Below are 18,775 nucleotides of genomic sequence, written 5' to 3'. Positions count from 1 at the left end.
AGTGCCTCTGAGCTCAACATGGCTGCTAACCCAGCATTTTCTCTTTCAACCTGGAACAGGGAAAACAGCAACCTGTGGAAAAAGATTTTTGGCATCACAGCAGCCCCAGAGTGAGTCAGATTCATATTGCAGTTGTCAGGAAGGTTTGCAAGTTGCACATTGCTGAAGTCCCCAGCACCAGCCTAGAGCCCCTGCCAGTGACAGCCTGCAGAGTCCCAGGTGTGGACTACACTCAGCTGTCAAGGCGGCCTGACTGACACTGGCACTGCGTGCCCTTTGAGCCAGCCCTGCTGATTGAAAGGGTTCAAAGGCTGGGTGCTGTGCACTGGATCTGCGGAGGCAGCGTGTGCAGGTCTCCTGCCCTTGCGCTGGGTTTGCTTGCATGGGTTCAGCCCAACACTAATGCTTCTGCAAGGTATGTCTGGATGGATGCCCACGCCCAAGTCCACGGACACCAGGAATGAGAGGTAGTGGGGAGCAGTGCAGCAGGTTTGGGCACCAGCCTGCTGGTTTTGGTGCCCTGCAGAAGTCTGGCTCCACCATATTAGGACAGGGCACTGGTCAGTACTGGGATCCTGAAGCGGGAAGGCAATGGGGTCCCCACTCCATGCCCTGCATCCCACCCTTGCACTCTGCACTCTCCTTCCAGCAGCTGTCAGCATCTGAAGCAAATGGCACCTTTTGTCTCGGTGACCTTGCCAGGAGCATCCTTAAGAAAACCGGCAGCGCAGACCATGCCTGCCTGTTGTGAGGGATGCTGCAGCAGAGCTCCCTGCCAGCACCGGGGTCAAGCTGCTGCACTCATCCCACACCCTGCAGAGAATGAATGAGCCCCTCACCCCGGGCTTGGCTTCTTGGTGGATGCATTTGTACAACCATAGCAACAGCTGCCGGCAACCAGTGCTGCCCAGCCGCGGGTGCTGGGATCTCTGGTCAAAGGGCTGTGCAAATGGCTGGTGGTGGTCGATCCTGTGTTTTTGGGAGCCCTTTTCTGGCAGCAGAAGCACGAGCCTGTCTCAGAGAGAAAGGAGCAGCTGGCAGCCACATCCTGCCCACGGAAACTCTGATCTCTGTGCCTGAGGGTTGTAACTGAGTGCAGCATGGGGTCTTTGACAGCTCCTGGGGTGAAATTAAAGGTATCCTTTAGCTCCAAGCTTTCACAGTTGTTAAACTGGGAGATTTTGAATGGAAAGCTCCAGGCTTAAAGAAACTTTGTAAAATGAATCAAACCAGCTGGAATTGCTCCATGAGCTTTGGCTATCACCTTTTTAATGCCTTTCTTATAGCATTTCTTAACTGCTTTTGGTTTCAGATTGCATCAAAAAAACCTCACCCCAAAATAAAGTAAAACTGTTGCAGGGAAAGACAGTAATCTTTGGAAGGCCAGTCATGCAGGAGGTGTGGGTTTGGGTCTCATCCTCACTCAGAACAAGCTGCATTTCCCTGCAGGAAGCAAAGCCTGTGTTTCCAGAAGCTCCATGTTACCCTCTGACTGTGGAGGATTCCTCCCTCCTGGCCGTTTTCTGGCTTTCTGCTGGCTCCAGAAGTCATCTCTATCACTGAAAAGTCAAGTGCCAACTTGCTCTCAATTCCAAGAAGGGAAAAAACTGAAGTACATGTTGTTTTGCTGGAAAACACTGTTAAGGCTCCATAAGCCCCAGCTATATCCATGCTGGGAACAGGAATGCGTTGTATCCATTGCTAACAGGGCGGCCGCATCTCTACTATGCCCCATCCCACCCAGGCACCATGGAAGCAAATCCAGGCACAAGAGTGGAGAGGGAGTTAGAGCACCCCAGAATGTCCCAGCCTGGATAGTTGGGTCCAAGGCTGCATGGCTTTGGCCATATCTCCCCACCCCTGTGCTGTTAACACCCATGTGTCCTCCTTCAAGCTGGTCTCTGTTGGGCAGGGGAAGGCTGATCACACCTGGGATCTCATATGCACTAGAAAAGCCCCAGGGTTTATAATGCAAGTAGAGGATGGCACCAAGTGCCCTGCACTCAGCCATGCCCTAACTATGCTTTGCAGCAACTCAGCCAGCTGTGCCACCACTGCCACACCATAATCTCCCCTCCATCTGGAGAGGGATGTCCTCTGGCTTGTCCCAGAGCAACCCAAGGAGTCACACTGGTTACACCTCTCCAGAGCACCTCGGCAGAGCCCATTTGCTGAACCAGCAGGTAAACAGTATTGCCTGGTCATGTCCACATTGCTAATTCTCTTCACTTCCAATAACGGGCAGCCTCACCCATCCTGGATACCAGCAATGGTCCCTGGCTTCTGCCATTGCCCGAGCTGCACCAGTGTGTAGTTTGGAAGTGTGTTCCTTAGCATGAGCTAACCTATGCTAAGAAGCAAGCAGCAGCTACACTGTCTGGACCAGTACAGCCCAATGCTCCAGTCCATTAGATACTGATGCAGAGGTGGCCATTCAGCCCCAGGTCCTAGAAGAGTTTGGACAGAGCCATCTCAGAAACTTAATGAGGCTCTGAAGCACTGCCTATGCTTTCTTCCCAGGTATTGTTTTGGAGATGCTTGTGTGCCAGGACCCAAAGTTCTGTTGCCTCTGTGTATTGGGACTAGTCAACAACTATCCTACCACAACAAAGCAGAAGCTTTACACACCGATCCCATCTGAGATGAAGAATTGGCATGACAATGGGAAACTCTGGGATGCCACCTTCCAGCTTGGCTCATGATGGGCTGTAAATCACCCCAATTTGCCCTCTCTAGTAACCTGCCTCTGGGTCTCCCATCTCCTTATTTCCCAGTGCATCCTATCTAAAAATGCATTAATCTAATTTCCATCAGCACCTGCTGCCCACCCCCCCTGCCCGCCCCGCTCCAGTAATGATTTTGCCTGGGTCCCAGTTTGCTAATGTGTCTCTTCCCCAGCCTGCTTGGGTTTTCCAGGAAAAGTGCCCTTTTGCGGTGTGCAGGGGCATCTGTATAAAGTAAACTGTCTGTTCCCAGGGTTGCAAAGCAGAGTCACCTATACTCTTCCCATCTTACCAGCCCTCAAGTATGGGAATGCTATTTCTCATGACTGATGCTGAGTAGGGCACCTTAGACCAGGAAAACACTAAACCTAAAGAGCAGGAGAAGCTGAAACCCCACGCAGGTTTAGCTGCTGCGTAAGACCCATGGATGTTCCCATGCACAGGCACGCAGCCATGCACTTCCTTAGTGCCACCGTGCTCAGATCAGGTGGCGAGAAGAAACAAACAAACAATCAAAAATAAAAAAGGAAAAAAACCACCTGCCTCCCACCCTGCTCTTCATACACTGAGATGGAGACATGCAGCGCAACATCTGCTGCTAATCACTTATCCTAACATGGGCTGGGATTCACTTCAGGATCCCAGAAGACGCTTTTAATGCCACTTCCCTTCAGTCCCAGGTCTTCCTTAGGGTTGAGGAGAGAAGGGGTTGGGGCAAAAGCTGTTCTGGCTTCTCAGAGAAGGAAAATGAGATGTCTCTTACCCAGGCCTAGGAAGCTGAAGACCCACTGAACCACTGAGGCTGTCTGAAGCCTTCTCTGCAGTGGCACGGAGAGTGGAGCAAACTCAACCTTCATCTTGGCCTCTGCTTGCAAGTCTCAAAGGGAGAAGGAAGTGGCGAATGCAAAGTGCAAAGTCGCCCGTCAATATTTACCCAGCCTTACAATACAGGGGATTGTGCAATGTACAGTGGTGGTGGTGACTGTCTGCAGCCACCCTCCTGTATGAGGAGGAGAGGGACGCCGACGGGGGTGTCACCAACTTTATGCCAATGTGACTCATCACGTGGCGAGACAGTGAGGATTTCATGCTTTTACCACCCAAATCTGGGAGATAAACCCCCTTAAGCATGCAATTTTGCCTTCAAGTGTCTGTTTCTTCCAAATTTCACAATTTTTGGATGTTCACAGAGAGGATGAGGCATTTGTGCATCTGAGCCAGGCTTTATTTTCCCTGTTCCCCTACAAAGGAGCCTGTGCACAGCAGGACGGCCAAGCAGAGGGGACAAGCACAGGCAGGTCACTTGTATTTGCAAGTGATGTGCTGCGGATGGGTTTCTGTCTCAGCCAAGGAGGTGGGCAAGCAATGCAAGGATGTTTCGCTCTGAGCACGGGGGTACACAAGCAACCTCACACCTCTGCCAGGACATGGACGGACAGACGGACGGACGGACGGACGGACGGATGGATGGATGGATGGATGGATGGATGGATGGATGGGTGGGTGGATGGATGGGGCAGACAAGTATCCATGTGCATCCTTGCATGTTTATGTGGGTGTACAAGACAGGAAATACTAAAAAAGCCTCGGGGAACTGACAAGCTGCTCAGGTAAACAAAGAAATCATCATGTGAGAGGCCTGAGAAAACCGAGGGTCTCATTGTAACCAGGATACAGAATAATACCGCTAACAGACTGAATTGAACAATAAGCTGACCCACTGCTAAAGTGCCCAGCATGCATACAAAGGCGTCACTCGCTTGTCTAAGGGGCATTTCAAATCCCCAAGCTTACCGCAGCCAAGAATTACAGAACAAAACTAAAGACAGCCCTTGGCAAAAGCAAATCAGAGGTGTTAGCTGAAAAATAATCCCTCCTCTTTGTCAGGCCCTACTAAGACACCAGGCTACAAGGAATTTACATCTGTTACACTCCATTTTCTGAAGTCACTAGAAACAACAGGGCTCTGGTGAAACCCCAAGGGCTCTTTTCCTAAAGACACCGGGTTGCTTTAATTGAGCTGAAACTGGCTTAGATTTCGCCTGAAACTCTCCCCATCCTTTGTCTTCTGCTGCAAACATCAGAATCCTGTCTGCTTGAGAAAGCAAAGGAGGCTTTTAACTCTTTCAGCTCTGTTGCCTGGAGACATGTTCCCTGGTGAGGAATCACCAGCAATTTCCAAAACGCTGTGGAGAGTTCTGCAGGTCCACAGCTCCTGGCCTTCCTGGGCCGTGGGGAAAAATCTTGCACAGACATCCTTGGTCCAGATGATGTTTCAAGGCATTTTCCATTTTGCAATCTTTTCCTTTTTGAAGCCCGGCCATGCCAGGGAGCTCTTTTGGTTTTTGCTAGTGCAAAGGGTCACACCTGAGCCCTGGGGACACCCAGACATGTGGGAAGCTTTCTGCTCCCAGAGATTTCAGGCTAAGCTCACTGGCCCTTAGATGAACCTCTCCATGTCAGGACCTACCCACCAAAAGGCCCATCTAATTTCTCATGGAGCCGCATGCTTCTCTGGTCACTTTTACATTTTCCTTCTTTTTGTTCTCTTTCCTGACTTGGGTTTCAGTTATGGATAGGCTATGGTGGATGCTCTCCTTGGGGGCATCAGAGACAGATCATCACTGAGCTTTGACTGCAGGCATGGCAGGAACCTCTGGGACCACCCAGCAGTGATCACTAGCAATCTCTTAAGTCCCACGTTAGCACCTCCTGATAAATTTTGCTGATGTTTAATTTACCCTTATTCACTTAACTGTCACCTCTATGGCTTTTAAACCTCATTTTTCTCCATTTTTTGCAGGTTTCTCACCATTTCTCCTTATTTCTGACCATACTTATGTACTCATACACATGGCTCACGATGCAGCTCCAACTCCATTCTCCTTGGCTTTTCCCTTCTCAGGTATTTATAGCCATTTATCCAATCTCCTGTGGCTTCCCCTTAGTCTGGGAACAGTAAATTCCTTTAATCCCTCAATAAGTTATCCTCTGTAATCACTTTATCAGCAGCCCTTGCCACTTGATTGATCAATGTCCAGCTTTTGAGTATGAGTAGGAACCCATAAAGACCTGAGTCACCGAGCTGTAGGCTTTGCAAATCAGCATGGTGAGGCATGCCCACAAGACTTCACGAGTGGAGCAGCGTGCACACAGAGATCTGGCCAAGCTCCAGAATCAGGGCTGAGAAAGCCTAACACAGAGGACCTGAAGGGATGCATGCAAGGGGCAATGCAGTAACATGTATGGGAAGCCAGGACACTGCGTAGCTCTCCCACTTTGCCCTGCCAGGAGAAGCAGGTCCCTTGTTGAAGCCACACCACATGTAGACCATGATCTCTCCAGATCACAGCTCCTCTCTTCTAATCATACATAACCCCCTTTTTTTCCCTAAAGCCTCTCAGCCATATGTACACCCAGAGCTTCCTACCAAACTAATTTCCCCTCCAGTGGGCAAAATCATCAGAAGGAAACTGAAGGTATCTTTTTGGTAGTTGTCCAGTGGTTTCTGTAAGTCCTGTTCCTTCCTGACCCATCACCCCACCAACAGTAAGTGCAACCCCTGCAAGGTCCTCTTTGCTGGGGGGTCTTCCCACCACACCAAATCTCTGTGATAGTATTGCACCAAGCTTGATCTTTGTCTGTCCCCAGCTGTGGGCAAGACAATGGCTGTGAGAGAAGTCCACTTCTGCCTGCTGCTATTTTTTTTACATGCAAATGATTTCAAAATACAGTCTTTCAGATTTTACTCCCCCTTCTATCCATTGCAAAATCACTTCTTCTGAAATCTGGCTGTGTTACGCCAGTGATTTTCATTATAGAATTTCATGTCCTTTAGAGCACTTCAATTATCTGTTGAATTCTTCTTTTCATGCACTTCAATTATTCTCTTTATGCAGCACTCTGATATGGATTTTCTTTGGCTCCCATCCCATTTGGCCTTGAAGCACCCTCCCAACACATATGAATCATGAAGTTGACAAGGAAAACAAGAGCACCCCAGGCAGGTCTGCATTCCCAGCAATTGTCTGTGATTATAAAATGATTTAAGATGCGAGAAGCTGCTAACAATCCCCTGTAAGTTGCCACTTGCAGTGTTGTCACATCCTCTTGTCCCTGGTCATATGTGTTGCAGACAGGAGCAATTCAGACAAGCATCACTGGTTCAGAGATAGATCCTGCAAAGCTGCGTGAGTGCCTGGGACAACCCTGCCATGGCAGGGACACAGAGGCAGCAGTGCCATTGAAGATAAATATAGGTAAACAAGCTTCCCTACATCTATCTGGGCAAGTGTGGAGTTGAACACCAACAGGGGGTCTCCAAGTGTGGTCCAGGTCTAGCTTCAGAGCTGGAGTCTCACCTACCTTTAGCCCATGGAGCTGATGTCCAGGGTCCCTCTATAATGGAGGAGAAAGGCTCCTGAGGAGATATGGGCCTTACATCAGCCCCGCCTTGTTATGATTTTTTCCTTCGTTTTCAGTCCATTACAGCTCTTGTTGGTGACCTCCTGAGAGCAATGGGATGAGCTGCTGTCCCCTTCCTCTGACACTTTTGGGGAGGTCAGTGATTAGCCTGGAGCCAGGTGCCTCCCTTTGATATGGCTATGATTGTATATGGGGTTTTTTCCTAAATAAAGCCACTTTTCCCCCCTATAAGGTCTTGCTTGGAGCTTTGCCACACTCTTCCTACAACGCCACAACATTTTTTCCTACAATAATTGGTGGATACATGTGTACAGGGCTGGGTGGGAGAACACATGCAGACAGCATGTGATGAGATGTCAGCTGGTGGTCCAAGAAAACAAGCCGATCCCTTTTCATCATCAGATCCAGCAGAGGAAAACATATCTCTGGGCAAGCTCGTATGATGGCAGTATCCGCTCACGTTGTCTGGCCAGTGAGCATGCTCTTCGTGCCATCATAAAACACAGGAAAGGTTATCCTGTCCCAGAATGGTCTCCAGTAGCTTAAGTTTGACTGAAAGGCATCCCAGCTTCATCTGAGGATGCCAGGAGAAGAAGATTCGCCAGGTCCCCTATTAATCAGCTCCAAACCCATCCTGGTTATCATTGCACAAGGGATGCTTGGAGCTGTTTCCTGCCTCCATGCCAGCAGATCCCAGCATAGGTGGGACAGTGAACCACTGCCTTGGGGTCTAACCAAAGCCAATGATGATTTTGGGTCCTGCAAAATGTCAGGCTTGCTCTGGTTTGCACCCCACCATGGTGCCCATGCATCATGCAAACTTTTGGGGGTGATTGTGCCCCAGACTGGTACAGTCTGATTGCTGAGTGACACCAATGTCCTTGGCCATCCCCAACATCCCACCATGTGGCGTCATGCTCAGCCATGGCCTTTTCCCAGAAGAGGCTGGAGAAGGAGAAAGCTATTCCTGCTTTCTGCCGTGGTGGCTGTAATTTAAACACAGAGACATTTTTATTTATTTAACTCACATCCTCTCTGAGAGAGGTTTACAGCCAGCAAATCAATTCCGCTGATTAGAGCTAATGGATTTTACTTGACTTTACTTTTCCATAGTGGTTTCCTGAAAGTGAATGAGCGGCCATGCTTCAAGATTTATATACAGCTATATATTTCACTGCAGGAGATGCTAAGCAATTTTTTTAATTCTGCAGCTTCTAAATCCATCCAGGTCTGCCTGGTATCTGCAGAGCAGGGAAGAGTCTCCTGATGCTGCAAAACCTCATAGAGCAGTTTCGCCTGTCTCGTTTCCTATTAAAAAAAAAAAAAAAAAAGGGTAGTGCATGACCAAGCGTTTCCGTGTGAGATGAGCCCAGGCTTGTCGCAGATGAGGGAAGCTCAGAGAAATGTTCAAAACCACTTTGTGCCCCTGGAAATCCCCAGTCCCCAAAGGGGTGCAAGGTGCTGTGCAAACCCTGGTGGAAGGCACTGCTGGGTGCAGAGCTGGGACACCCCTTAGCTCCAAAGTGGGAGCTGCAGCGATGCATTCGCATGGGCTTGCACCCACCAGGAAAACATTAATTTATTACTTCCCCGTTATATTAAGGGCAATTGATTACACTAACAGCTCTTAGTGCAGCAAATTCTGAAACAGCGATGCAGATGCAATTCAAAATGTCCTCTGCAGTGAACACCCAAGCATGTGTAGGGCCTCTGTGGGCATCAGATCACAGACCAAGATGGGCTTTACACCCTCAAAAGTCACCGCGGCAGCTTTGAGATAAATGAAACTAAAGAGAATATTTTAAAATAAGCAGATCCTTGAGGTTCACTAGCCGGCAGGCTTGATCCCATTTCAATCCTTCGATTGCACATCTTCCTTACGGACCTTGGGTCACCATTGCAGGATGATGCTTTTCCAGTTTGCCTTGTTGCTGTTCCCAGAGTTGTGTTGTTGGTTTTTTTTTTTAATATCAGAGTCCATCAGATGCAAAAACCTGCTTGTCATCATCCTGTCTGAAAAGCAGAGAGCATGGAAACACAGGGCTGGGGTCTCACAGCACAACTTTGGTATGACTCTCCCACCATTGCTGCAGGACCTGGATGAGCTGAAGGTTTCATCTGCAAAAGGAAAGTGTGGTGCAGCAGAAGCCATGTGCCCTTATATTACCACTTTTAAGTGTAAAAATCAGCCTTAACAGTGATCAGCACATCTAACGTGGGTGCAGAGGAACACACACCATGTGCTGAAAAGCAATGCCCAGTGCACTGAGGCCTCAGAAAACTATGGTTTGGCACAACCTGGGACATACTGATGAGTTCCCTAAGTCTTTAATTATAATCACCCCTTTTAATTCTACTGGATGTAATAGCAGGGACAATAAAATCATCATGGAACCACAGAATGGTTGGGGTTGGAAGGGACCTTCAAGACCAGCCATTCCCACGCCCCGCCAGGGGCAGGGCCCCCTCCCCCCAGCCCAGGCTGCTCCCAGCCCCGTCCAGCCTGGCCTTGAGCCCTGCCAGGGACGGGGCACCCACAGCTGCTCTGGGCAGCCTGGGCCAGCGCCTCGCCGCCCTCACGGGGAAGGGTTTCTTCCTCACGTCCAACCGAAATCTCCCCTCTCTCAGCTTCAAGCCGTTCCCCCCTGTCCCACCGCTCCCTGCCCTTGCCCAAAGCCCCTCCCCAGCTTTCCTGTCGGCCCCTCCAGGCACTGGGAGCTGCTCTAAGGTCTCCCCGGAGCCTTCTCCTCCCCAGGCTGCACAGCCCCAGCTCTCCCAGCCTGTCCCCACAGCAGAGGGGCTCCAGCCCTCTGACCAGCTCCGTGGCCTCCGACGGGCCCGCCCCAACAGGTCCGTGTCCTTCTGATGCTGAGGACCCCCGAGCTGGACGCAGCGCTGTGGGGGGGTCTCAGCAGAGGGGAGCAGAGGGGCAGAGCCCCCTCCCTCGCCCTGCTGGCCACGCTGCTGGGGGTGCAGCCCAGGGCACGGGTAAATGTGTGCATGTGTGGCTGTGACTGTGTGCATGTGTGAACATATTAGTGTGCATGTGTGTGTGCACGTGTGCATTATATGTGTGCAAGAATAAGTGTGTGCTGGTGAATGTCCATGCACATGTGTGCAGGTATGCAGCTCTGCATGCATGTGTGTGTGCTTGTGTGCATATGTTTGTGTGAACGTATGTGCCCACATTTGTGCATACAGATCTGTATATGTGATTGTCCTTGTGTGTACATGTCCATGCATTTGCATGTCTTGTGTGTGGATGTGTGCACATGTGCACATGTGTGCATGCACATGGGAGCATACATGTCTGTGCATGTGTGCGTATGTTTGTGTGTTCACATGCAAGTGTGCAGCATGCATGTGTATGCTTGCAGGTGCATGCACAGGTGTGTGCATGCAGGTGTGTACATATGTTTGTATATGCATGTGTGCATATGCAGTGTGTGCATGTGTACATGCTAGTGTGAACACAGCTATGTGTGTGCATGTGTGTGTGTGCACAGCCATGTTTAGTTGTACATGTGTGCATGTGTGTCCATGTGTTCCTATCTGTATGTGTCCATGCCTGCAGCTGTGTGCATGTGTGCATGCATGGGGGGATCTGTGTGCACATGTGTGCATGTGGGTGCATTTTTATGATTATCCATGTACACACATTTGTGCATGGGTGTACAGGTGTGAGTGTACAATCGTGTTTGTGTGTGCACATATGTGTGTGCATTTGTATGTGTGTATATATATGTGTGCACATCTGTGTGCAGGTGGGTGTGCAAGTGTGAGTGTGCATATGCACATATACTTACATGAGTGCATGACTGTTTGTATATGTGCATGAGTCTGCAAATGTGTGTGCATGCATGTCTGGTGTATGTACCTGTGTGAGTGCACATGTGTTTGCATATATATGTGTGTGTGTGCATGCAGATGTGTGTTGCATGTGTGTTTGCATTCCTGTGTATGTACATGTGTGCAGATGTGTGTGCATATATGTATGCAAAAGTGCATGTGCACATATGTCCATGCATGTATGTCTGCTCAAATATGTCTTTGCATGTGTATTACATATATAATTGCAGGCATGTGTGTGATCATGTGCATGTCTTTGCACAGGTATGTGTGCACAGCCACATGCAGATGTGTGTGCACACTGAGTGTGCATTTGTGTGAATGTGTGTGCATGTACATGTGTGAAGACACGTGTATCCACATCTGCTGGCATGCATTTGTATGCATGTGTATATATCTACATGCATACATATCTGTGTGCATGCTGGTGCATGTATGCAATTGTACATGTGTGTGCATACCTCCATGTGGGCATGTGTGTGACTGTGCATGCCTGTGAATGCATGCATGGGTGTGTCCAGCATGCATGTGCATGCTTGTGTGTGATTGTGCGTGCATGTGCATGCCTGCATGGGTGTGTCTTACATGTCTGTGTACTTATGTGTGTGCCAGTGCATGAGCGGGAATGTGTGCTTGGGTGTGTCTTGCACGCGGGTGCATGCAGGCATGTAACTGTGCATGTATGTGGATGTATTCACAGGCACCCTGCATGCGTGTGTGCAGGTTTGTGCATGCGTGCGTTTGTGCATGCATGTGAATGTATTCATGGGCGTGTCCTGCACGCGTGTGCATGCATGTGTGCGTCCGTGCATGCGTGCGAATGCGTGCGTGGGCGGGTCTTGCACGCCTGTGCGCGCCCGTGTACGTGGGTGTGGCAGGTGTGCGCTCACACGTGCGTGTCCCCCCGCCTCCCCCCGTCCCCCCCGAGGCCCCGCCCCCTCCGGTGCGGCGGGGGGCGGGTCTGTCCCCGCGCCGCCCCGCCCCGTCCCTGCGCGCGGCCGCGGGTGCGGGTGCGGCGCGGAGCGGGTGCGCTCCTTGCGCGGGGCCGCCATGGCGTGGCCCTGCATCACCCGCGCCTGCTGCATCGCTCGGTTCTGGAACCAGCTGGATAAAGCGGACATCGCCGTCCCTCTCGTGTTCACGAAATACTCGGAGGCCACCGAGCAGCCCGCCGCCCCCGCGCCCGCCCCTCGCCCCGCCGCCCCCATCGACACCCAGCCCGGCGGCGAGGCGGCGGGGGGCGGCGGCGCGGCGGGGGAGCCGGCTCCCGGTCCGGCCCGGCCCGGCCCGGCCCCGCACGCTTCTCCCCCGGCCGATTCGGTGATGCGCCACGACTACAAGCCCTGGAAGGTGCAGCGGCCGGAGCCGAGCTGCAAACCCAAGAGCGAGTACCAGCCCTCGGATACCCCCTTCGAGAAGGAGACGCAGTACCAGAAGGATTTCCGTGCCTGGCCCATCCCCAAGCGGGGTGACCATCCCTGGATCCCCAAACCGGGACCTTCCCCCGTCCTCGCCCTGGACCGCGGGTCCCCGGAGAAACCAGCTCAGGAGAAACGAAGGAAGGTGCTGCTCGGTCCCGAGAAGAAGGAGGAGGACCCCGAGGTGGAGGATGAGCATCCCAAAGCGATGCGGGCCGGGGATGGGAGAGAGAAGGGGAGGAAGAAGGCGGAGGAGGCGGGCGGGCAGCCGCTGGACGCGGGCAGGGGCAGGGCGGCCGCCGATGCTCTCAACAGGCAGATCAAGGAGGAGGTGGCGGCGGGGGTCAGCTCGTCCTACAGGTGAGACCCCTCCACCTCATCCCGACCCCCTCGCCAGCCCAGCCCCCGTCCCCTCTTGCCCATCCCCAGGAGCGACATCCCACCCAGGGAGTTGGGTCAATGCGCCTTCCAGACGTTCCCGTGGGGGGTGTGTGTGTGTGTGTGGGGGGGAGGTGTGCGCGTGTGCTGATCTTCTGCTCTGGGGCGGGGTGGGGGTGGTGTCCTTAAAAACCCCCACCTCCTCGATGGGGCGAGGGTAGTTGCAGTGCAAAGTGGTGAAAAGGCGGGTTGTTTTTGTTGGGTAGGTTTGCAGCAGGTTCGAACATCCTGTGTGTGTGTGTGTGTGTGTGTGTCTCGCATCCCAAAATTCAGAGACACCACCACCTTGGCTTTCCGCGTGGGTGGTGTACCCGGGATGTGCAAGTCACCTTTCCCGGTGGTCCTTTCCAAATGCATCCTTGGTTGCCGTGGTGCGGCCAACCCGAAGGACCGGCATCCCAGTCGCCATCACTGCATCCTGAGGACCCCACGTGCCTGCGGGGTGCCCCATGCACAGGAGGGTCCCACGCAGCACCCTGGGCCAGTAGCATCCCTGAGACAAAGCATCCTGGGGATGCAGCGGGATGCGGGTGACAGGCGTCCTAGGCTGCTTGGGTGGGGCAGCCTTTGGATGCTGCCATGTTTAACGCGGTGTGGTGGCGGGTGGCATGTCCTTGTGTCCCCCTCATCATCCTTCCACCCCGGGCTAGAAAGAGGTGCCCTTATTTAACCCCAGGAAGAGACCCTGCTTGGGATTCAGAGTGCAAAACTCCTTCCCACGAGATGCTGCTGTTATTTCTCTCTGGGTAAAGGAGTTGTATGTGTTGGGAATGCAAAACAAAAGTGCCGGGGTGGCTGCCCTGCATGTGCATTTGCAAGGAGGCTTTGCTGTGATTGTGTTTTCCAGAGCTTTCTTTGGCAGAGCCTAGTGCTGTTGAGGCCGGGGTGGAGGTGGCAGAGAGCAAAGCTGGTGTTTGTTGTGACAAAATTGTAATGGCAGCCTTTTTGCTTCTTCCCGTACCACTGTGAATGCCAAGTTGTTCATGCCTGTGAATGATTGATTTTCTTCCCTAGGGAGATTTAGAGGTGACACCCTGCCATCAAACAGGTGGTCAATTCATGCAGATTTAAAATGAAGCTGGGATTTGGCTCCTCTGTCCCCCTGGTGACTGCGTGGCATGGTGGAGCTGGCCGTCATCTCCCTTCCCGTGTCCCTGGGGGGGAAATGGTTCAAGCAGTGAGGTTTTGATTTTTGCTGTAGTTCGGCCTTGGCTCTGGCTCTTGCTGGGGATGTGAACAATGATGTGGGCTGAAGTGCACCCAGATGTGACAGTGGTGATTGGCTGAGATATGAGAAAATGGCCAGGGATTTTCAGGGTCTCTGTTTTTCAGGCGTGGAGGGTGTGAGGAAAGGGTTTTCCAGAAGTGAAACAATCCTTTAATGTGCTCTGGCCAGCCCTGATATTAGACTCAGCTTTTTGGCTGGTCTCTTGCAAGGTCTGGGCTCATGCTGATGATGGCAGGACTAAAGCAGAAAGGTCAGACTAGAGCTGAAGAGCTGTGTTGCTCTCTTCCACTGGTGCAAAGGATAATTAGACTTCTTTTCTTGCATGTTTAAGTGCAGATTGCTCACCTTCCCATCCCTCCAGTCTACTCCAGCAAATTCATGCAGCCAGTGCAGGCTGGGCTGGGTTTCCCCAAGCAAAGGGGTTGGGTCTTCTCAGTTGTTAAATCTAAGAGGAACTAGAAGGATTCAGTCCTCCTTGTGTTGCTCCTTGGCTTTCAGGACATACCTAGGGCTTCTTTTTTCCCCTTGGGTCCTCATCTGCTCTCCCACTTCCATGTGTTTCTTCCTAGCAGCATATTATTGCAAGAGAAGTGTTTGCTCTGACGCTCAGCCCGAGAACAGAAGCACCTCTTCATTAATGCATAAGTGATGTTGTGGCTAATTGTTCTCATTTTCCGTTCAAATTAGGCATCTTTTAAGTGTTGTTTATTGTTGACGTTCTTTTTAAAAGCCACATTCTCCAAATCCTTATTACAATCAGGAACCTTGCTGCTCACAGGAGTCCCGACTCCTCATGCCCTGGGTGAGTTCCAAACATCTCAGAGGATGCAGACTCCATAGCCCATTTGGGCAACATTTTGGGCCACCCAGCAGCCAAGATTATCTCCTAGTGACCTTTCGCATGAGAGGGGCAAGGATGACTCACATGGGGTTTGCCTTTTGTGGCCTTTGCTGGGCTTGTGCATGGATGAAGGCTTGCCAGCAGCACAGAGCAGGGAGAGATTTCCTTACAGTTCTCTGCCACTACTGTAAATCAGCGTAATGTGATGCTCCAAGGCTGGGAAACCATTCCATGGTGAAACCAAAGAGCACAACGGTAAGGTTTTTTAAACTCACTCTGTCCCCCTATTATTGCCAGGTGAGGGAAGAGAGCATGGGATGGAGTAAGCAGCTAGCCCAAGGTCATCAGGGAGAAGTCCATGCTAAAGGAGGGAAATTCCCATTTCTAACCTTTTCACACGAAGACAAATGAATGTTGCAGAGACCATGTGCCTGTGACCTCCTCCCAGGTCTTCCCAGACCTACAGGGCAGAGGTGATACCTGGTGGCGATGGCCATGGAGGATGGGGGCTGCTCCCAGCCCGAGGGATCGATGAGCAGTTCGCATTAGCATTTGAACCAGGAAGCCTTTGAAGATGGCAGGGCTGTGCTGTGGTGTCTGCTGTGCCCAGAGATCCTACAGAATAAATGGGATGTATTTATATTATTCATAGTATTTATGTTACTTACATTTATTTTTATGTATTAATTTATATATTGGATTTATTTACATACCTGTGCCCAAATAAATTCCTTTGGCAAACCAAGGGAATTTGAAGGGGATCAAGTTGTGCATGGATGACATCTGCTTGCCAGTTAGTGCCCTATGACTATATCTCTTTGGCTAGGGGAACTAAGGCAGAGGAGCTGCCTGAGCCCACACAGTGCACCAGGGCTGGGGACTCTGTGGCATTGTTTTCCTGTTTGCTGTTGTTCTTCTGGGGTTGAGGTGGTGGAAGCCACCTCTGTTACCAGGTGTGCTTTGGTGTGACACAGGTTCCAGTACCGAGGTGCTTCTTGCCTCAATTTCTCTCCCCAGAGATGTTCTGCCCAAGCAGGGTTACAGGGGCAGGTTGTATCTCCCTTCATCCCCCTCTTCCCTGCAGTCCTGCTTGTTGTGGGTGCCTGTGGACCTTGAGGGACCATGTAAGGACCAAGGCATCCTTCAGCGGGCAGGAGTACTAAGTTTATGTGACTGACCTGACTTTTAGATAGGGGCCAGAACCCAGCCTGAGGGGCTTCTCATTTTCTTGGAAAACTGTTGCTGCGGGATGGAACCTTGTCTTCAATTTTCAGATGTCCCATAGGAGGATCTGGTGGCATCACTGAGAGCTTTATCTGTATGGAACACAGAGGTGGCCCTGAAGAGCCTGGTACTCGAGTGCTTGGGAGGGCATTTTGCCCCCTGAACTCCTGGAAGGGATGGGCAGAGCTCTTCTCCCTGCTGCACTGAAGGATGGAGGAGGCAGGGATTGGCCCTGGAGGTCTGGGACCAGAGAAAGTAGGTGATAAAATGTGCAGACAGTGGCATTTGCTAGTGGAAATGGAACAATTAGAATCGTAGGATCATTTGGGTTGGAAAAGACCTTTGAGATCATCATGTCCAACCATTTAACCCTGGACTGCCAAGTCCATCACTAAACCATGTCCTTAAGCACTGCATCTACATGTTTTCAGAAGCACATTTGGTAAATAATGCAAGAAGGAATGAATGTTTTCCATTTTTGTTTGAAAATGATGGGAAAATGTTAGAATTAGATGTTCTGGGTGAGTTTTTCCCCCCCTTCTTCCTTCTTGCCTTTCATTCTTCTCTTTTTGTTACCTTTATTCCCTGAAGAAGAGAGTTACAAAAGGGAAAGGGGAAATTCCACTCCCTTTGCAGACTGTCAAAATTAGTAGTAAGGTGATTAATTTTCCCCAGAGAAGTAATATTGCCAACCAAAACAATATCCACCCCCTCACTCCCCCCACCCTCCCTATTTCTTTCCTATCAGAGGAAACAAAACAAGAAAGGCTTCAATGGAAAATTTTGGACTGCCTCTTGTATTAATGAATTGCCTGTTGCTAATGTTCTGTCATTCATTTCAAGCCCTGGAGGTACTAAAGATGTGGAGCATGAGAATTTGTAGTAGCTATAGAGATGAATGAGTCAGTGCTGGAGACTTGCTGTGTATTTTTCTGAGGTACAGAGGAGGTAATTTGAGGAGGGATGCCTACACAAGAGGGCTGGAGCAAGCTATATGACGGCAGAGAATTCATACTCCATCATTATAGTTGTGGAAATGTAGGGCTGGAAGGACCTCCTGAGGTAATCTGGTCCACGTCCTGTTTCTGGGGAAGGGGATGATATATCTAGGTTGATTTTATCTAATGTTTTTCTGAAAATCTCCGGTGGAGGACACATCTCATATTGGTGAGACACTTGGTAACACTGCTTGTGCTGTCTGGTGTGCCAAACTTGGTGGGAGATTTTCCGTTGCCTTCTGAAATTTCTGGTCAGATCCATAGGCTGGGCCTGTATGAGTAAATTAAAAGTTTCAGGACATGTTCCTGGGCATGGGAACATGATTATCTACGCTCTTCAGTTGTTGTAACAGTCCCTAGTCTGCTTTCCGGGCTGGGTTTGGGAGTGAGTGTGAATGAAGAATGGATCCCAACAAGCAGCTTGGGTACAACCACCTTGGTTTGGGGGTTAAGGGGGTTTAACAGTGTGAGTGGGGGCTGTCCCAGACTTCAGTGCTGGAGAGCATTCCTGGGTGGATGCCATGTCCCAGTGTCGTTTCAGCTACGAACTCCCAGTTTGGGTGAGAGTGTCATTGAAGTAACCCATGTCGGCAAATGGATCCAGTTTTGCTCTCAGCTGGGAGGGAAGGGACGAGATCTTTTCTTCCATCCAGAAAAGGCTATTCAAAGAGATGTTTGGCAGCTTTGGCTAAGGCTGAGCTTTGGCTCTTGATATGTACCTTTCACACCAGGAGGAGACACGGTGTCTTCTGGTACCACAAGGACTGGTTGTATGAGTATGTAATAACCGTGCGTGGAGGTAGCCCTTGGGTTGTTGCAGACAGGCAGTTATCCTGTCACACTCTGTGTCTTGATCTCCTCTGGGTACAGTCCATCAGCTGAGAAGGGCTGGTAGTAGCTCCGAATTGGAGATACCTGGTAGTAGCTCCCAGTTGGAGTATTTGCCAACATATTCCCTGTGATCACATTAAGGTGGAAAACATCCAGTCCTAAAAGCCAATTGGGAACTGCTCAGCAGTGTAGGCAATACTGAATTTTTGCTGCTTCAACTGTGTGCAAGCTGGAGCTGGGCTATGCCTGCCCTAGGATGGGGTTGAGCAGGAGGAAGAGATGCAGGTGGCATTCAGGTGATGGAGTCAATGTACCTGAGCAATTTTTCCTTTGTTCTAGCTCAGCTCTGCCACCTCAGCAGGGACCTTTAGGCGTGCTGGACTGGACGGTACCCTCTCAGCTAGTAAGTCCAATTATTTAGTTTGTTGTTTAGTCTTTATGAGTAACACCCGAGGTTCTGCCTCAGAAATAGGGAATTTGTAGTTGCACAATGCCAACTGGAATGGTGTGCCAAGACCTCAGTCTCTGATGGTTTGCAACCATCATCTCCTTCCCAGTCCGAGTCAATTAACAGGTTATGGTTTGCTGTTTTGTTGGCGCTGGGTTACTTGGTGCTTTCCTCCTATCTGGAGGTCACTGCTCAGTGTCTCCAAGTACAGTATCCACATTGTTTGGCTGTGTAGCTAGCAAGGCAGTTTTTTAGTCTCTTGTTTATTCCCCATATCGACCCATCTCTCCCTAGATGAAGTCACTGTTTCTCAAACACCGATGCAGACTCTTGCCCTTTGGAGGTGAGGTCC

The 18,775-nt window shown here is 50.7% G+C and overlaps 2 protein-coding genes across 7 annotated transcripts in view; one reads left to right on the top strand and one right to left on the bottom strand.

The window, feature by feature from the left end:
- Positions 1-11,397, bottom strand: part of MOGAT2 (monoacylglycerol O-acyltransferase 2) — a 33,341-nt gene extending 21,944 nt beyond the window's left edge. Inside the window, exon 1 of the mRNA XM_080376225.1 lies at positions 3,487-11,397. Within this exon, the coding sequence (XP_080232351.1) occupies positions 3,487-3,580 (94 nt within the window). The 5' untranslated portion in view covers positions 3,581-11,397. The remainder of the gene's footprint in view (positions 1-3,486) is intronic.
- A 10-nt stretch (positions 11,398-11,407) lies between these two features.
- MAP6 (microtubule associated protein 6) overlaps positions 11,408-18,775 on the top strand; it is a 56,976-nt gene continuing 49,608 nt past the window's right edge. For all 6 annotated transcript variants that reach the window (XR_013926176.1, XR_013926177.1, XM_080376223.1 and 3 more), the window contains exon 1: positions 11,408-12,775. Coding sequence is in view for 4 of the 6 variants with exons in the window: in XM_080376223.1 (XP_080232349.1) it covers positions 11,676-12,775 (1,100 nt within the window). In the remaining 2 variants the exon portion in view is untranslated. The remainder of the gene's footprint in view (positions 12,776-18,775) is intronic.

This window comes from Falco punctatus (genome assembly GCF_963210335.1).
Source record: "Falco punctatus genome assembly, chromosome: 2".
NCBI lineage: Eukaryota > Metazoa > Chordata > Aves > Falconiformes > Falconidae > Falco > Falco punctatus.
The sequence above is the reverse complement of the archived record's forward strand: the minus strand, read 5'-3'. Positions and strand labels throughout refer to the sequence as shown.